This window comes from Melanerpes formicivorus, unplaced genomic scaffold (assembly GCF_026170545.1).
Source record: "Melanerpes formicivorus ecotype bairdi unplaced genomic scaffold, bMelFor1.0.p_v2 SCAF_287, whole genome shotgun sequence".
In the NCBI taxonomy this organism is placed as follows: Eukaryota; Metazoa; Chordata; class Aves; order Piciformes; family Picidae; genus Melanerpes; species Melanerpes formicivorus.
This window is the reverse complement of record NW_027142639.1, coordinates 47,904-61,219: the sequence shown is the minus strand read 5'-3', so window position 1 is coordinate 61,219 and position 13,316 is coordinate 47,904. Positions and strand designations below refer to the sequence as shown.

Below are 13,316 nucleotides of genomic sequence, written 5' to 3'. Positions count from 1 at the left end.
AGCTCTGGAGAGACATTGCTCAGATCCCTCTCAGCCTTCTCCTCTGCACACTGCACCCCCCCAGGGCTCTCAGCCTCTCCTGCCCAGGCAGTGCTGCAGTCCCTTCAGCAGCCTTGGAGCCCTCCCTTGGCCTCTCTGCAGCAGATCCCTGTCCCTCTGGAGCTGGGGAGCCCAGGGCTGGAGGCAGTCTTCCAGCTGTGGCCTCCCCAGGGCAGGGCAGGGCAGGGCAGGGCAGAGGGGGAGGAGAAGCTCCCTGGCCCTGCTGGCCACACTCCTCACATCTTCTCCCTGTCCCTTCTAAACCAGCCCTGGGCTTGCCCTCCCAACCCTTCCAACCCCTACCCCCAGCCCTTGCCTGCAGGCACCAGCTGCCAGCAGTGTCCTTACCTCAGGTGCTGGATGTTCCTGCAGCCAGCCAGCACCTCCAGACCCTCCCTGTCCAGCAGGCAGCCTGCAAAGTCCAAGTGAGCCAAATCCTGGCTGGAGTTGACAACGAAGACCAAAGCTGCCAGGTCCAGGGCTGTCAGCCTGAGGTTCCTGAGCTCGTAGCTGCAGCCCAGGAGGCTGCCCACGTCCTGGGCCAGCTGGGGGTCCTGTGCTTCCACGGTGCAGTGGCAGAGCTCCAGGAGCCTGGGGCCGGTGAGGCGGGAGGCCGCCAGCCTCCGCAGCGCCTGCAGGACGGCCTCCTGCTTCCCCTGCAGCCCGGCTGCGCCCTGCCCGGCCAGCAGCCCCAGCAGCCTCCTGCAGCCCGGGGAGGAGAGCCCCGAGAGGAAGATGTGCAACCTCTCCTGCAGCTCTGCCCCGGCCTCGCTCCTCGCAGCCCACCTGGACTTCAAGGAGAACCTCTTGCTCAGGTCGGCCTCGCCCACGCTCTGCCTCACCATGAGGCACAGGGCGGCGAAGAACTCCTGCAGGCTGCAGTGCAGGAAGGCACAGCCAGGCTCTGGGCTCCTGCCAGGGGTCCTCACCTCCAAGGCAGTCATCAGGCCATGCAGGCAAGCAAATTCCTGCACCTGCCCTGCCACGTCCCCCAGGGGAAAGACCAACTTCTTCTCCTCCAGGCCCCCGAGGGCAAGGTCGCACAGCCCCAGGATGGCCTTCCTGTGGGAGCTCAGCTGAGCCTCCTTGCCACCTGCCCCCTCTCCCTGCTGCCTGCTGAGGAAGATGAGGAGCATCTTGGTGTAGAACTGTGTGATGGTCTGAGGCAGCTGCACGGCCCCCTGCTGCTGGGGCAGCAAATGCTCCAGGCAGACGCAGGCGACGTGGCAGAGGGCAGGGAGGAGGCACATGCTGAGGAGCCTGGGGCTGCTCCTCAGCTGGGCAATGGCCTGCTCCTTCAGGGGGTGCTGATGGAAGTGGCAGCTGATGTACTCCTCAGCCCTCTCCTGGTCAAAGCCCCAGACCTCTGCCAGGAGGTCCACAGTGTTAATTAAGCAGTCAGGCAGCCTCTTAGCTCTGCTAGTGACCAGCACTGTGCAGCCCCCCAGCAGCTTCCCCCCACACAGGGCTGCAAAGAGCTCCCAGATGGACCTCGGGGCCCCCGGGGCTGAGCTGGCCTCGGGGGAGGGCTGCACCACCCTGCTGGCTGCAAACTCCTCCAGGCCATCAAAGATCAGCAGGGTGTGCCAGGCATTCTCCAGCAGGAACTGGAACACTGCCTCGGGGCTGTCCTGGGGCTGCAGGCAGAGCTCAAACAGGAGCTCCCTCAGGGTCACTTTGCTCCTCAGCAAACTCAGCTGCCGAAACTCGAAGAGGAAAGCGAAGAGAAACTGAGGCAGGAGCCCTTCTGCCCACTTCTGACAGACCCTCTGCACCAGCAGGCTCTTGCCTGTGCCTGCTTTCCCAAAGAGGAACACCACCCTGGTCTTGCCTGGTGGGACTCCAGTGGGGAAGAGGTCTGAAACCTCCATGGCTGTGCCCAGGCTCTCTGCCAGCTCAGCAGCCTCTGCCCCCCGCCCCTGGGCTCTGCCTGCTCTCTGCCTGCAGTGGGAGGCTTTGCTCTGCCGGATGAGGAGGTTGACAAAGGCTTGCTTGGAAGGCTGGGGCTGTGCTGGGGGCTGTGCTGCTGCTCCTGCTGCTTTCCTGTTGCTGTACCTCTGCAGCACAGAGGCGATGAGCTGCTGCCGGTACTGCTCCGGTGAGCCTGAGAGGGGAAGGGGACAAAGTCACTGCTGAGCTGGGGCAGAGCCAAAAGCCTCACAGGGAGTCAGGAGTTTAGAAGGGACCCCTGGAAGACTTCCAGTGCCAGCCCCTGCCAGAGCAGGAGCACAGAGCCCAGCCCAGGGGCACAGGAACACATCCAGCCAGGGCTGGGAAGGCTCCAGAGCAGGAGACTCCACAACCTCTCTGGGCAGCCTGCTCCAGGCCTCTGGCAGCCTCCCAGCCAAGAAGTTCTTCCTCCTGCTGAGCTGGAAGCTCCTGGGCTGCACTTTCCAGCCCTTGCCTCTTGTGCTCCCCCAGGGCACAGTGAGCAGAGGCTGTCCCTGTGCCTCCCTTCCTGCCCCCCAGCCCTCAGCTCTGGAGAGACATTGCTCAGATCCCTCTCAGCCTTCTCCTCTGCACACTGCACCCCCCCAGGGCTCTCAGCCTCTCCTGCCCAGGCAGTGCTGCAGTCCCTTCAGCAGCCTTGGAGCCCTCCCTTGGCCTCTCTGCAGCAGATCCCTGTCCCTCTGGAGCTGGGGAGCCCAGAGCTGGAGGCAGTCTTCCAGCTGTGGCCTCCCCAGGGCAGGGCAGAGCAGAGGGGGAGGAGAAGCTCCCTGGCCCTGCTGGCCACACTCTGCTGAATGCCCCCCAGGACCCCCTTGGCCTTCCTGGCCCCCAGGGCTCATTGCTGTGCCCTGCAGCCCTTGCTGCCCAGCAGCACTGCCAGCTCCTTCTCCTGGGGGCTGCTCTCCAGCAGATCCCCTCCCAGCCTCTGCTGCTGCAGTTTGCTCTTCCTGCCCAGCTGCAGGACTCTGCTCTCCTCCTGCTTCAGCCTCAGCAGCTTCCTCCCTGCCCAGCTCTCAGCCCCTCCAGGTCTCTGAATGGCCTCACAGCCAGCAGCTGGCTCAGCCAAGCCTCCCAGCTTGGGATCCTCAGCAGACTTGCTGAGCAGCCTCTGTCTGTCTGTCTGTCCCTCCCCAATGGCATTGCTGAAGATGCTGAACAGGCCCAGAGCCAGCACTGACCCCTGGGAGCCTCCACTGGTCACAGCTCTCCAGCACCACTGACCACCACTCTTTGCACTCTGTTGTCTCACCAGTTCCTGACCTGGACCTGATGGAGAGGCTCCAGAGGAGGGCTACAGAAATGCTCAGGGGCTTGGAGCAGCTCTGCCAGGCTGAGGGAGCTGGGGGTGTTCAGCCTGGAGAGGAGAAGGCTCCAGGGAGACCTCAGAGCAGCCCTCCAGGACCTGGAGGGGGCTACAAGAAGGATGGAGAGAGACTGCTCCCAAAGGCCTGCAGGGCCAGGCCCAGGGGCAGTGGTTTGGAGTGAGAGCAGAGCAGGTTGGGACTGGATGTGAGGAACAAGTTCTGCCCCAGGAGGCTGCTGGAGCACTGCAGCAGGCTGCCCAGGGAGGGGCTTGAGGCTCCAGCCCTGGAGCTATCCCAGGGGAGGCTGGAGAGGGCTGTGGGCAGCCTGCTCCAGCTGGGGATGGCCCTGCTGGGGGCAGGGGCTGGGACTGGCTGAGCTCTGGAGCTCCCTTCCAGCCCAGAGCCTTCTGTGATTGTTACTCACTTTTTGCACAGGAGCTGAGGAGGAAGAGCATAAAGGGCAAAGTTGACTCAGCTTTAGAGAGAAACTAAACCTTGCTCTCTCCTTAAGAGGAGAATGGAGGACTGATGGATCATGCCCAGGATCCCCTCTCCACCCATGCTGGCCTTGTGCCACTGGTGCTCATCCAGCAGCCCCTGGGCTGCAGCCAGAGCAGGGTGGGCAGAGGGCAGCAGGGGGGATCCTGCCCCTGGGCTCTGCTCAGACCTCCCCTCCAGCCCTGCCTCCAGCTCTGCTGTCCCCAGCAGGAGGAGGCCACAGAGCTGTGGAGGGAGGCCAGGGGAGGCCACAGAGATGCTGCCAGGGCTGGAGCAGCTCTGCTGGGAGCACAGCTGAGGGAGCTGGGGCTGTGCAGCCTGGGGAGGAGAAGGCTCCAGGGGGACCTCAGAGCTGCTGCCAGGACCTGAAGGGATCCTGCAGGGAGGCTGCAGAGAGACTTTTGCTGAGGGGGTCTGGAGCCAGGCCAGGGGGGAAGGGTTTGGAGCTGAGGCAGAGCAGGGTCAGAGTGGAGCTGAGGAAGAAGTTCTCCAGCAGGAGGGAGCTGAGGCTCTGGCCCAGGCTGCCCAGGGAGGCTGTGGCTGCCTCCTGCCTGGGGGGGTTCCAGGTCAGGCTGGGTGAGGCCTTGAGCAGCCTGGGCTGGTGGGAGGGCTCCCTGCCCATGGCAGGAGGTTGGCACTGGGTGACCTTTAAGGTCCCTTCCAAGCCATTTGGGCACCACCCAAAGAGCCTGGCACCCTCCTCCTGACCCCCAGCCCTCAGATATTTACAGACATGGATTAGGTCTCCTCTCAGCCTTCTCCTCTCCAGACTGAACAGTCCCAGGGCTCTCAGCCCACCCTCCCTCCCAGCAGAGATGTCCAATGCTTTCTGCTCTTCCTTTCCAACCCAACCCAACCTTCTCCAGCAAGCAAGGAGCCAAGCACAGTGCAGGAGCCAGCAGTGGGGATGCTGCAGGGTGGGTGGCAGATTCTCTTGGCTGGAGAAACTAAAGGGAGAGAGCTGAGGGCCACGGAGGCTCTTCTGAGATGCAGGGAGAGGAAACAAAGCAGGGGAGGCTCACCTGGGAAGCACCAAGAGCAGGAAGCTCCAACCTCAAGTGGCTTCCCCACTCTGTGGTGGGACACTTGCAGCCCTGCCCAGCCCCTGGGCAGAGAAGGTGGAGCCCAAGGAGGTGAAGAGCCAAGGGTCTGCTGCAGCCTTACCTGGGGGCAGAGCTGGCCTGGCCCTCACCTCTCTGCAGGCTTCTTGCTCCTGGCTGAAGTTACCTGAGGGGAGGGAGGGGAAATGCAGGGCAGTTACTGGCAGAGACCTGGCTGAGGAGTCCTGGCTGAGGAGTCCTGGCTGAGGAGTCCTGGCTGAGCCAGCAAGGTGCCCTGGTGGCCAAGAGGGCCAAGGGCATCCTGGAGCCCTTGAAAGGGCTGAGGTCAGTAAGTCAGAGAGGTTCTCCTGCCCCTCTGCCCTGCCCTGCTGAGGCCACCTCTGCAATCTTGTGGCCAGTTCTGGGCCCCTCAGGTCAAGAAGGAGCTCAGGGAGCTGCTGCAGAGTCCAGCCCAGAGGCACAGAGCTGCTGCAGGCAGTGGAACATCTCCCTGTGAGGCCAGGCTGAGAGAGCTGGGGCTTGGAGCAGAGGAGCCTGAGGGGGGATCAAGATGTGCAGGGCTGGAGCCAGGCTCTGCTCAGGGATGGCCAAGCACAGCTCCAGGGGCACTGGGTGGCAGCTGGAGCAGAGGAGGTGCCCTGGGAACAGGAGGGAAAACTCTGTCCCTGTGAGGCTGCTGGAGCAGGCTGCCCAGAGAGGTTGTGGAGTCTCCTGCTCTGGGGAGCTTCCAACCCCCCCTGGATGTGTGCCTGGGTGCCCTGCCCTGGGTGCTGCTGCTCTGGCAGAGGGCTTGGGCAGGATGACCTCCAGAGGTCCCTTCCAAGCCCTGCCCTGCTGTGACTCTGATTTTCTGGGGTGCTTGCTGGCCACAGCCACCAGGCAAGCAGCTCCCAGCACCCAGTGCCCCAAACCACAGCTCAGGAGCAGGGCTGAGGCAAGACAGGCAGCTTGCAGCCCCCTGCCCTCCCCCTGCCCAGCCACTCTCCCCCTTCAGGGCTGCTCCAAGCACAGCTGAGCTCTGCTCTCCAGGCAGGGGTGGCCTGGCTGGGTGACACTGACACACTCAGAGTGTGGCTGGGCTGGGAGCAGCCAAAGAGGGGAGCCCTGCTCTGCTCTCTTCCTGCCTGCTGCTGGGGGGACAGGGGGGGAACCAAGGCAGGTGGCAACCAAGGGCCTGTTCTGAGTCCCTGCACAGCTCCAGCTGCCCCCAAGCCCCACAGGCACTGCTGGCAGAGCTGCAGAGGCAGATCCTGCTCAGCCCAAACAGGAGCCTGCAACACCCCCAGGGCTCTGCTGGCCTGAAAGCATCACTGAGCAAAACCAGCTGGGAAGCCTTCATGGAATGGCTTGGAAGGGACCTTAAAGGTCACCCAGCTCCAAGCCCCTGCCATGCCCAGGGACCCCTCCCCCCAGCCCAGGCTGCTCAAGGCCTCATCCAGCCTGGTCCTCAGCACCTCCAGCCAGGGGGCAGCCACAGCCTCCCTGGGCAGCCTGTGCCAGGCTCTCCCCAGCCTCCCTGCCAACCATTCCTTCCTCTCCCTCTGCCCTCTCCCAGCTCCAAGCCATTCTCCCTGCTCCTGCCACTCCCAGCCCTTGCCCAGAGTCCCTCCCCAGCTCTCCTGGAGCCCTTCAGCTCCTGGAAGGCTGCTCTGAGCTCTGCCTGGAGTCTCCAGCCTCAACAGCCCCAACTCTCCCAGCCTGGCCCCACAGGGAGGTTCTGCAGCCCTCTGATCAGCACAGAATGCTGTGGGCTCGAAGGGACCTCCAAGGCTCATCCAGTGCAGACACCTGCAGTCAGCAGGGACGTTCTCCACTGGATCAGGCTGCTCAGAGCCCTGTCCAGCCTGACCCTGAGCATCTCCTGGGATGGAGCCTCCACCACCTCCTGGGCAGCCTGTGGCAGCGTTCCAGCAGCCTCACATCTTCCTAATGGCCAATCTAAAGCTACCAAACCCCGGGTTCAAACCCTTGCCCCTCATCCTACCATCTCAAGCCCTTCTAAACTGTCCCTCCCCCAGCTCTCTTGCAGCCCCCACCCCCCCACTTCATCCCCTGGGAGGCCAAGGCTGCGGCTGTGCTCGGGGGCGCTCAGCAGAGCCCGGCCCAGGCTGCCTTACCTTCTCCTGCCGAACTGATGAGCAGCACCTCCAGGTGCAGGGGGAGGTCGCACTCCATGCAGAGGTACTGCACGAACTCCTTCCAGGTGGCAGGGCCAGCCTGCTCCAGGCGGTCGAGGAGCAGGGAGGCTCTGTCCCGGCGGTCAGCGCTGCCCTGCGGGGCCGGCAGGGCGCCGGCGGGCAGGAAGCGGCGGCAGGCGGCCAGCAGCCACTGCGGGCGGCGCCGGAGCAGCTCCAGCAGCTGCGGCCGAGCGCTGCCCAGCGCCGGGGCAGCCTCCTGCGGCGGCGGCTGCAGGGCAGAGCCAGCGCTCAGTGCCGGCAGCGGCAGCGGGAGGCAAGCACAGCCCCGGCCGGCCCGCGGCTGCCCCGCAGCTCCCGCGGCTGCCCCAGAGCGCAGCAGGACACAGGGCAGTGCGGGGCAGCAAGCTCTGCAGGGCACAGCAATGAGCCCTGGGGGGGCCAAGGGGCACCCAGGGGGCATTCAGCAGAGTGTGGCCAGCAGGGCCAGGGAGCTTCTCCTCCCCCTCTGCTCTGCCCTGCTCTGCCCTGGGGAGGCCACAGCTGGATGATTGCAGCCAGCTCTGGGCTCCCCAGCTCCAGAGGGACAGGGATCTGCTGCAGAGAGGCCAAGGGAGGGCTCCAAGGCTGCTGAAGGGACTGCAGCACTGCCTGGGCAGGAGAGGCTGAGAGCCCTGGGGGGGTGCAGTGTGCAGAGGAGAAGGCTGAGAGGGATCTGAGCAATGTCCATCAAGAGCTGAGGGCCCTGGGGGGTTTGGTGTGGAGCAGAGGAGGCTGAGGGAGACCTCCTTGCTCTCTGCAGCTCCCTCAGAGGAGGCTGCAGCCAGCTGGGGCTTGGGTTCTGCTCCCCAGGCTCAGGGGATGGAAGGAGAGGAACTGGCCTGGAGTTGTGCCAGGGGAGGCTGAGGTTGGAGAGGAGGAACAATTCCTTTGGTGGCAGAGTGGTCAGGGCCTGGCAGAGGCTGCCCAGGGAGGTGGTGGAGTCCCCATGGCTGGAGGGGTCACAGAGCCCTGTGGCCATGGCACTGGGGGCCAGGGGCTGGTGGCCGGGGGGGGTTGGGTTGGTGCTGGCCTGGATGACCTCAGAGAGCTTTTCCAACTCAAACCATTCTGTGCTTGGACTTGGTGATGTCAAAAGTCTCCTCAGCCTCAACAGCTGAATGGCTCTGTGGTGGAAGGAGCACAGTGCCTGGCACAGCCATACTGCAGGGGGCAGGGGTCAGCCCCTGGCTCAGCTGATGCCTCTCTGCAGCAGCCACAAGCCAAATACAACATCTCAGGCACCTTCCACCTGCAGCAGGACCTCTGGGGAGGAGCAGAACTCCCAAGAGCTTTGCTGATTTCTGCTTGGGTCACAAGGCCCCCCTGCCCTTCCACTTCCCTCCCACAGCAGAGCCCTGGCAGATGGGCTCCTACCTGCATGGTTGTGTGGTCAGCCTCCTCTTGCTTCTCCAGTGCAGAGGTGGCTTCTGCTCCATACCCTGAGGAGGAAGTGGTCCTCTAGAGGCAGCAGTGCAGCAGCAGGTGACAGCCCAAGGCCTGGTGCATGCTGAGGGGCTGCTGTCTCACTCGGGGCTGATGCCTGGGGACAGTGACAACAGAGCAGGATGTGACCCTCCTTGGCTGTCCATTGGAGAGCCATGGACCTGAGGGACAAACCATGGGATGGGTAAGGAATTGCTTGGATGGTTGCACTCAAAGGGCTGCAGGCAACAGCTCAATCTCCAAGTGCAGAGCAGTGGGCAGCAATGCTCCTCAGGGAGCCACTGCTGCTGTCCTCAGCAGGGGCAGTGGGAGCCATCCAGAGTGAGCTTCCCAGAGATCCCAAACTCTGTGGTGTGGATGAGAAGCTGGAGAGAAGGGACAGCAACAGGCTGGAGGAGTTGGCCCACCAAAACCTCATGAAGTTCAAGGAGGCCAGGTGCAAGCTGCAATGAAGTGCAAGGAAAGAGAGCTCCTGGCAAAACCACCTCCAGTGCCCAGCAGCCTGAGCAGGCAACCTCCAGATGATTTCTTTCCATCTTCCACCAGTCCAAAAATCAGCAATTGTAGACAGCAGTGCCCTGAGTGTGATCCTCTGGTGACCAGCAGCCACCCACTGAAGCAGAGGATAGCTCAGGTTGGAAGGGACCTCAGAGCTCAGCCAGCTCTATGGGCAGGGTCACCTCCCCCCAGCCCAGGCTGCTCAAGGCCTCATCCAGCCTGCTCCTGAACACCCCCAGGCAGGGGACAGCCACAGCCTCCCTAGGCAGCCTGTGCCAGGCTCTCCCCAGCCTCCCTGCCAACCATTCCTTCCTCCTCTCCACTCTCCCTCTGCCCTCTCCCAGCTCCAAGCCATTCTCCCTGCTCCTGCCACTCCCAGCCCTTGCCCACAGTCCCTCCCCAGCTCTCCTGGAGCCCTTCAGCTCCTGCAAGGTTGCTCTGAGCTCTGCCTGCAGCCTTCTCTCCTGCAGGCTCAATATCCTCAGCCTCCCTGGGCAGCCTGGGCCAGAGTCTCAGCTCCCTCCTGCTGGAGAACTTCTTCCTCAGTTCCACTCTGACCCTGCTCTGCCTCAGCTCCAAACCCTTCCTCCTTGGCCTGGCTCTGGACACCCTCAGCAGAAGTCTCTCTGCAGCCTCCCTGCAGGGATGCCTTCAAGTCAGGAGCTCATATTAAATAAATAACCTGATGCCAGTGAAGACCAAAAAACCATCCAGGCACAGACCAGAGTGGTGTCAGCTAATGAAAGGCACAGGAACAGAAAAAACACCTCCCCAGAAGAGCTTTTGAGAGCTGTGAGAGCTGACCTTTGCCCTCACCCTCTGACTGCAGAACAATCACTACCATGCTGTGCAAAATTCCCTTTCCCTTCGCCTCCCAGCTTGGCTTTCATAGCATCCATCAACCACAGCAGGGCAGGGCTTGGAAAGGACCTCCAGAAATCATCCAGTCCAAGCCCCCTGCCAGAGCAGCACCCAGGAACACATCCAGGGGGGTGGAAGCTCTCCTGAGCAGGAGGCTCCACAACCTCTCTGGGCAGCCTGCTCCAGGCTCCAGCAGCCTCACAGTGGCAAAGTTTTCCCTCCTGCTCCTGTGGCACCTCCTCTGCTCCAGCTTGCCCCCAGCTCCTCTGGTGCTGCCCTTGGCCATCCCTGAGCAGAGCCTGGCTCCGTGCTCCCCAGGCTGCCCTGCACATCTTTGCAAGCATCCCTGAAGTCCTTCCCAGCCACAGAGCAGAAAGCTGAGATGGGAAGCTGCCTGCTGCCAGGCCACCATCCCCTGCCCTGCTCTGAGGGGCTCCTGCTACTTCCTGAGAGCTCAGAAACCCAGCAGCAGCTCTGCAAGCAAAGAGGGGGTCCCAGAAGAGGAGCTGGAGGCCAATCTCTGCTGCGTTGACTTCTTGCCTTTGCTAATCCTCTGCTCTCCCCAGGAGCACAGCTCCAAGCTGCCTTTTGGGACCTGCTGAGCAAAATGAAAGTGCAACCAGCCAGGAATTCCCCCAGCCACAGCACCTCCCGAGGAGGGGATGGGGGAGGGGGTGAACACCCAGATGAGCAAAACCACCCAAACAGAAGAGCAGCAGAGTCTTCTCCTACTCTCAAACCATAGAATCCTAGAGTGGCTCAGGATGGAAGGGACCTCAGGGATCCTCTACTCAAACCCCCCTGCCATGGGCAAGGACCCCTCCCACCAGCCCAGGCTGCTCAAGGCTTCCTCCAGCCTGGCCTGGAACACCTCCAGGCAGGGGGCAGCCACAGCCTCCCTGGGCAGCCTGTGCCAGGCTCTCCCCAGCCTCCCTGCCAACCATTCCTTCCTCCTCTCCACTCTCCCTCTGCCCTCTCCCAGCTCCAAGCCATTCTCCCTGCTCCTGCCACTCCCAGCCCTTGGCCAAAGTCTCCTGGGGACCCTCCAGCTCCTGGAAAGCTGCTCTGAGGTCTTCATGGAGCCTTCTTTTCTCCAGGCTCAACATCCACAGCCTCCCTGGGCAGCCTGTGCCAGAGTCTCAGCTCCCTCCTGCTGGAGAACTTCTGCCTCAGCTCCACTCTAACCCTGCTTTGCCTCAGCTGCAAACCATTCCCCCTTGGCCTAGCTCCAGACACCCTCGGGAAACGTCTCTCTCTGCAGCCCAGGTGACTCAGAGCCTCATCCAGCCTGGCCTTGAACACCTGCAGGGAGGAGGCAGCCACAGCCTCCCTGAGCAGCCTGTGCCAGACTCTTCCAACCCTCCCTGGGGAGCTCATTCCCGTGGCTGATTGTCTTTGCTCTCCAGATGTATTCTCTTGCATCCATTGGGAATCTCCCCGGGAATACCTGCTAGCCATCACCCCTTGCCCCTCCCGTGGGACTCCTTTGTGAAAGGGAAGTCTCCACCTTCTTTGTAACCACCCTTTCAGTCCCGGAACGAGGTGATAAGGGGCTCCCCTGAGCCTCCTTCCTCCAAAACCAACCCCAAAAGCTGCAGGGCAGCTGGGTCGGAAAAGAAGCTGCAGCCGAGTCTCAGTCAAGGCAGAGATGGCACAGAGAGCTGCTGGGAAGTTCATCAGAGAGGAAAAATCATCACACAGGTCCAGCAGCACCTTCCACCTCCAGCCAGAAAGGTCTGCCCGGGCCAGCTCGTCCTCAGCCGAGGCAGGGGGGGATGGGGATGAGAAGCGGAGGCGGCTGGAGGGGGCGGCGGGTGGCGAGGAGCAGCTGGCAAAGCGACAGAGCAGCACCCACGCCGTGCCCTGCCCCACTCTGCCACCTTCCCTGCCAGGCCCTGGTCCATCACCACACTTCCCCCCCCTGCCCCAGTGTTCTCCCCACACACATCTCCCCCCCGTTCTTCCCCATGAGAGTGGTGAAGGCCTGGAATGGGTTGTGCAGGGAGGTGGTTGGGGCCCTGTCCCTGGAGGTGTTTAAGGCCAGGCTGGCTGAGGCTCTGGGCAGCCTGATGTAGTGTGGGGTGTCCCTGCCCATGGCAGGGGGGTTGGAACTGGCTGATCCTTGTGGTCCCTTCCAACCCTGACTGATACTATGATACTGTGATACTGTGATACTGTAAACCAGGACTACTCACTCCCCAAGACTGCTGCTGCTTTTCAGATGCTCCTAAGACAGCCTGGAGTTCTCTGTACTTACATCACCTTCCTCTCCCCAGGGCTGCACAAGGGCGTTCCCTGCCTTGATACTGGGAGGCTGCTGGACACAGAACACCCCAAAATGCCATTGACTGTTGCTCCTGACATCCCACTGCAGGCTCATAGTTTGCTGATCGTTAGAATTTAATGTCTCATGGCCTCCCAGGTATCCCTTTCCCCTGTTTTGCCACAACTGCCTGCCAATGTCAAAGTCAAACTTGCACCTAGCTCTGCTGGGGGGGCTGAGAAGGCTGCACAGGCCTGGGGCAACAGCTGGGCATTCTGCAGCTCTATTCATAGCTCTGCAACTCCAGAGGTGGGGGCTCTTGTCTGCCTGTTGTCTTGTTTGGTCTGGAGAGGAGGAGGCTTTGGGGAGACCTTCTCCACAGCTCCCTCAAGGAGGCTGGAGTGAGGTGGGGGTTGGTCTCTTCTTCCTACTAACAAGTGATAGGACAAGAGGAAACCCCCTCAAGTTACACCAGGAGAGGTTTAGTTTGGATGTTACAAGAAGCTTCTTTAGGTTTAGGTTCTCAACCACTGGAAGGCTGGAGGTGAGGAGAAAGTTCTACCCAGAGAGAGTTGCTTGCCCTTGGGATGTGCTGCCCAGGGAGGTGGTGGAGTCCCCATCCCTGGAGGTGTTCGGGAGGGGATTGGATGTGGCACTTGGTGCCATGGTTTAGTAGTCATGAGGTGCTGGGTGACAGGTTGGACTTGATGATCTCTGAGCTCTTTTCCAACCTTATTGATTCTATGATTAGCAAAACCCGGGACGAGGTCACCGCCGCGAAGCTTCTGCCCTCGGGCGTGAAGGAGAGCAGGGAAAGGTCACTGCCCGCCCTGCGGTGCCCCCAGCATCTAAACCTTCCCAGCACCAAACTCTCCCCTCGGGACGACCCCTCCGGCGGCACTAACCTGGCTGCAGCTTGGTCCCGGCGCTCTCCCATAGCGCCGGGGCCGCAGCTCTGCACCGGCTGCTCCCTCCGACGGCCCCGCTCCAGCGGCGCCGCTCCGACAATCCCTTTCCGACGGCTCCGCTCCCGATGCCCGGCTCCGGCTTCCCCACTCCCGGTACCTAGCTCCGACAGTCCCTCTCCGACGGCTCCGCTCCCGATGCCCGGGCTCCGCCTGCCCCGCTCGCTGCAGCCCCGTTCGCTGCAGCCCCGCTCACGGCTGCCCCGCACCGGCAGCGGCCGTCGGCGAGGCTGCTTTGCCGGGAAAGCACGTGACAT

The 13,316-nt window shown here is 62.5% G+C and overlaps 1 protein-coding gene across 1 annotated transcript in view; it reads right to left on the bottom strand.

The window, feature by feature from the left end:
- Positions 1 to 13,316, bottom strand: part of NLRC5 (NLR family CARD domain containing 5) — a 59,325-nt gene extending 46,009 nt beyond the window's left edge. The window contains exons 1-5 of the mRNA XM_068170132.1: positions 12,852 to 13,316; positions 8,404 to 8,487; positions 6,970 to 7,258; positions 4,956 to 5,018; positions 388 to 2,143 (exon numbers count right to left, since the gene is read on the bottom strand). Of these exons, the coding sequence (XP_068026233.1) occupies positions 388 to 2,143; positions 4,956 to 5,018; positions 6,970 to 7,258; positions 8,404 to 8,487; positions 12,852 to 13,316 (2,657 nt within the window). The remainder of the gene's footprint in view (positions 1 to 387; positions 2,144 to 4,955; positions 5,019 to 6,969; positions 7,259 to 8,403; positions 8,488 to 12,851) is intronic.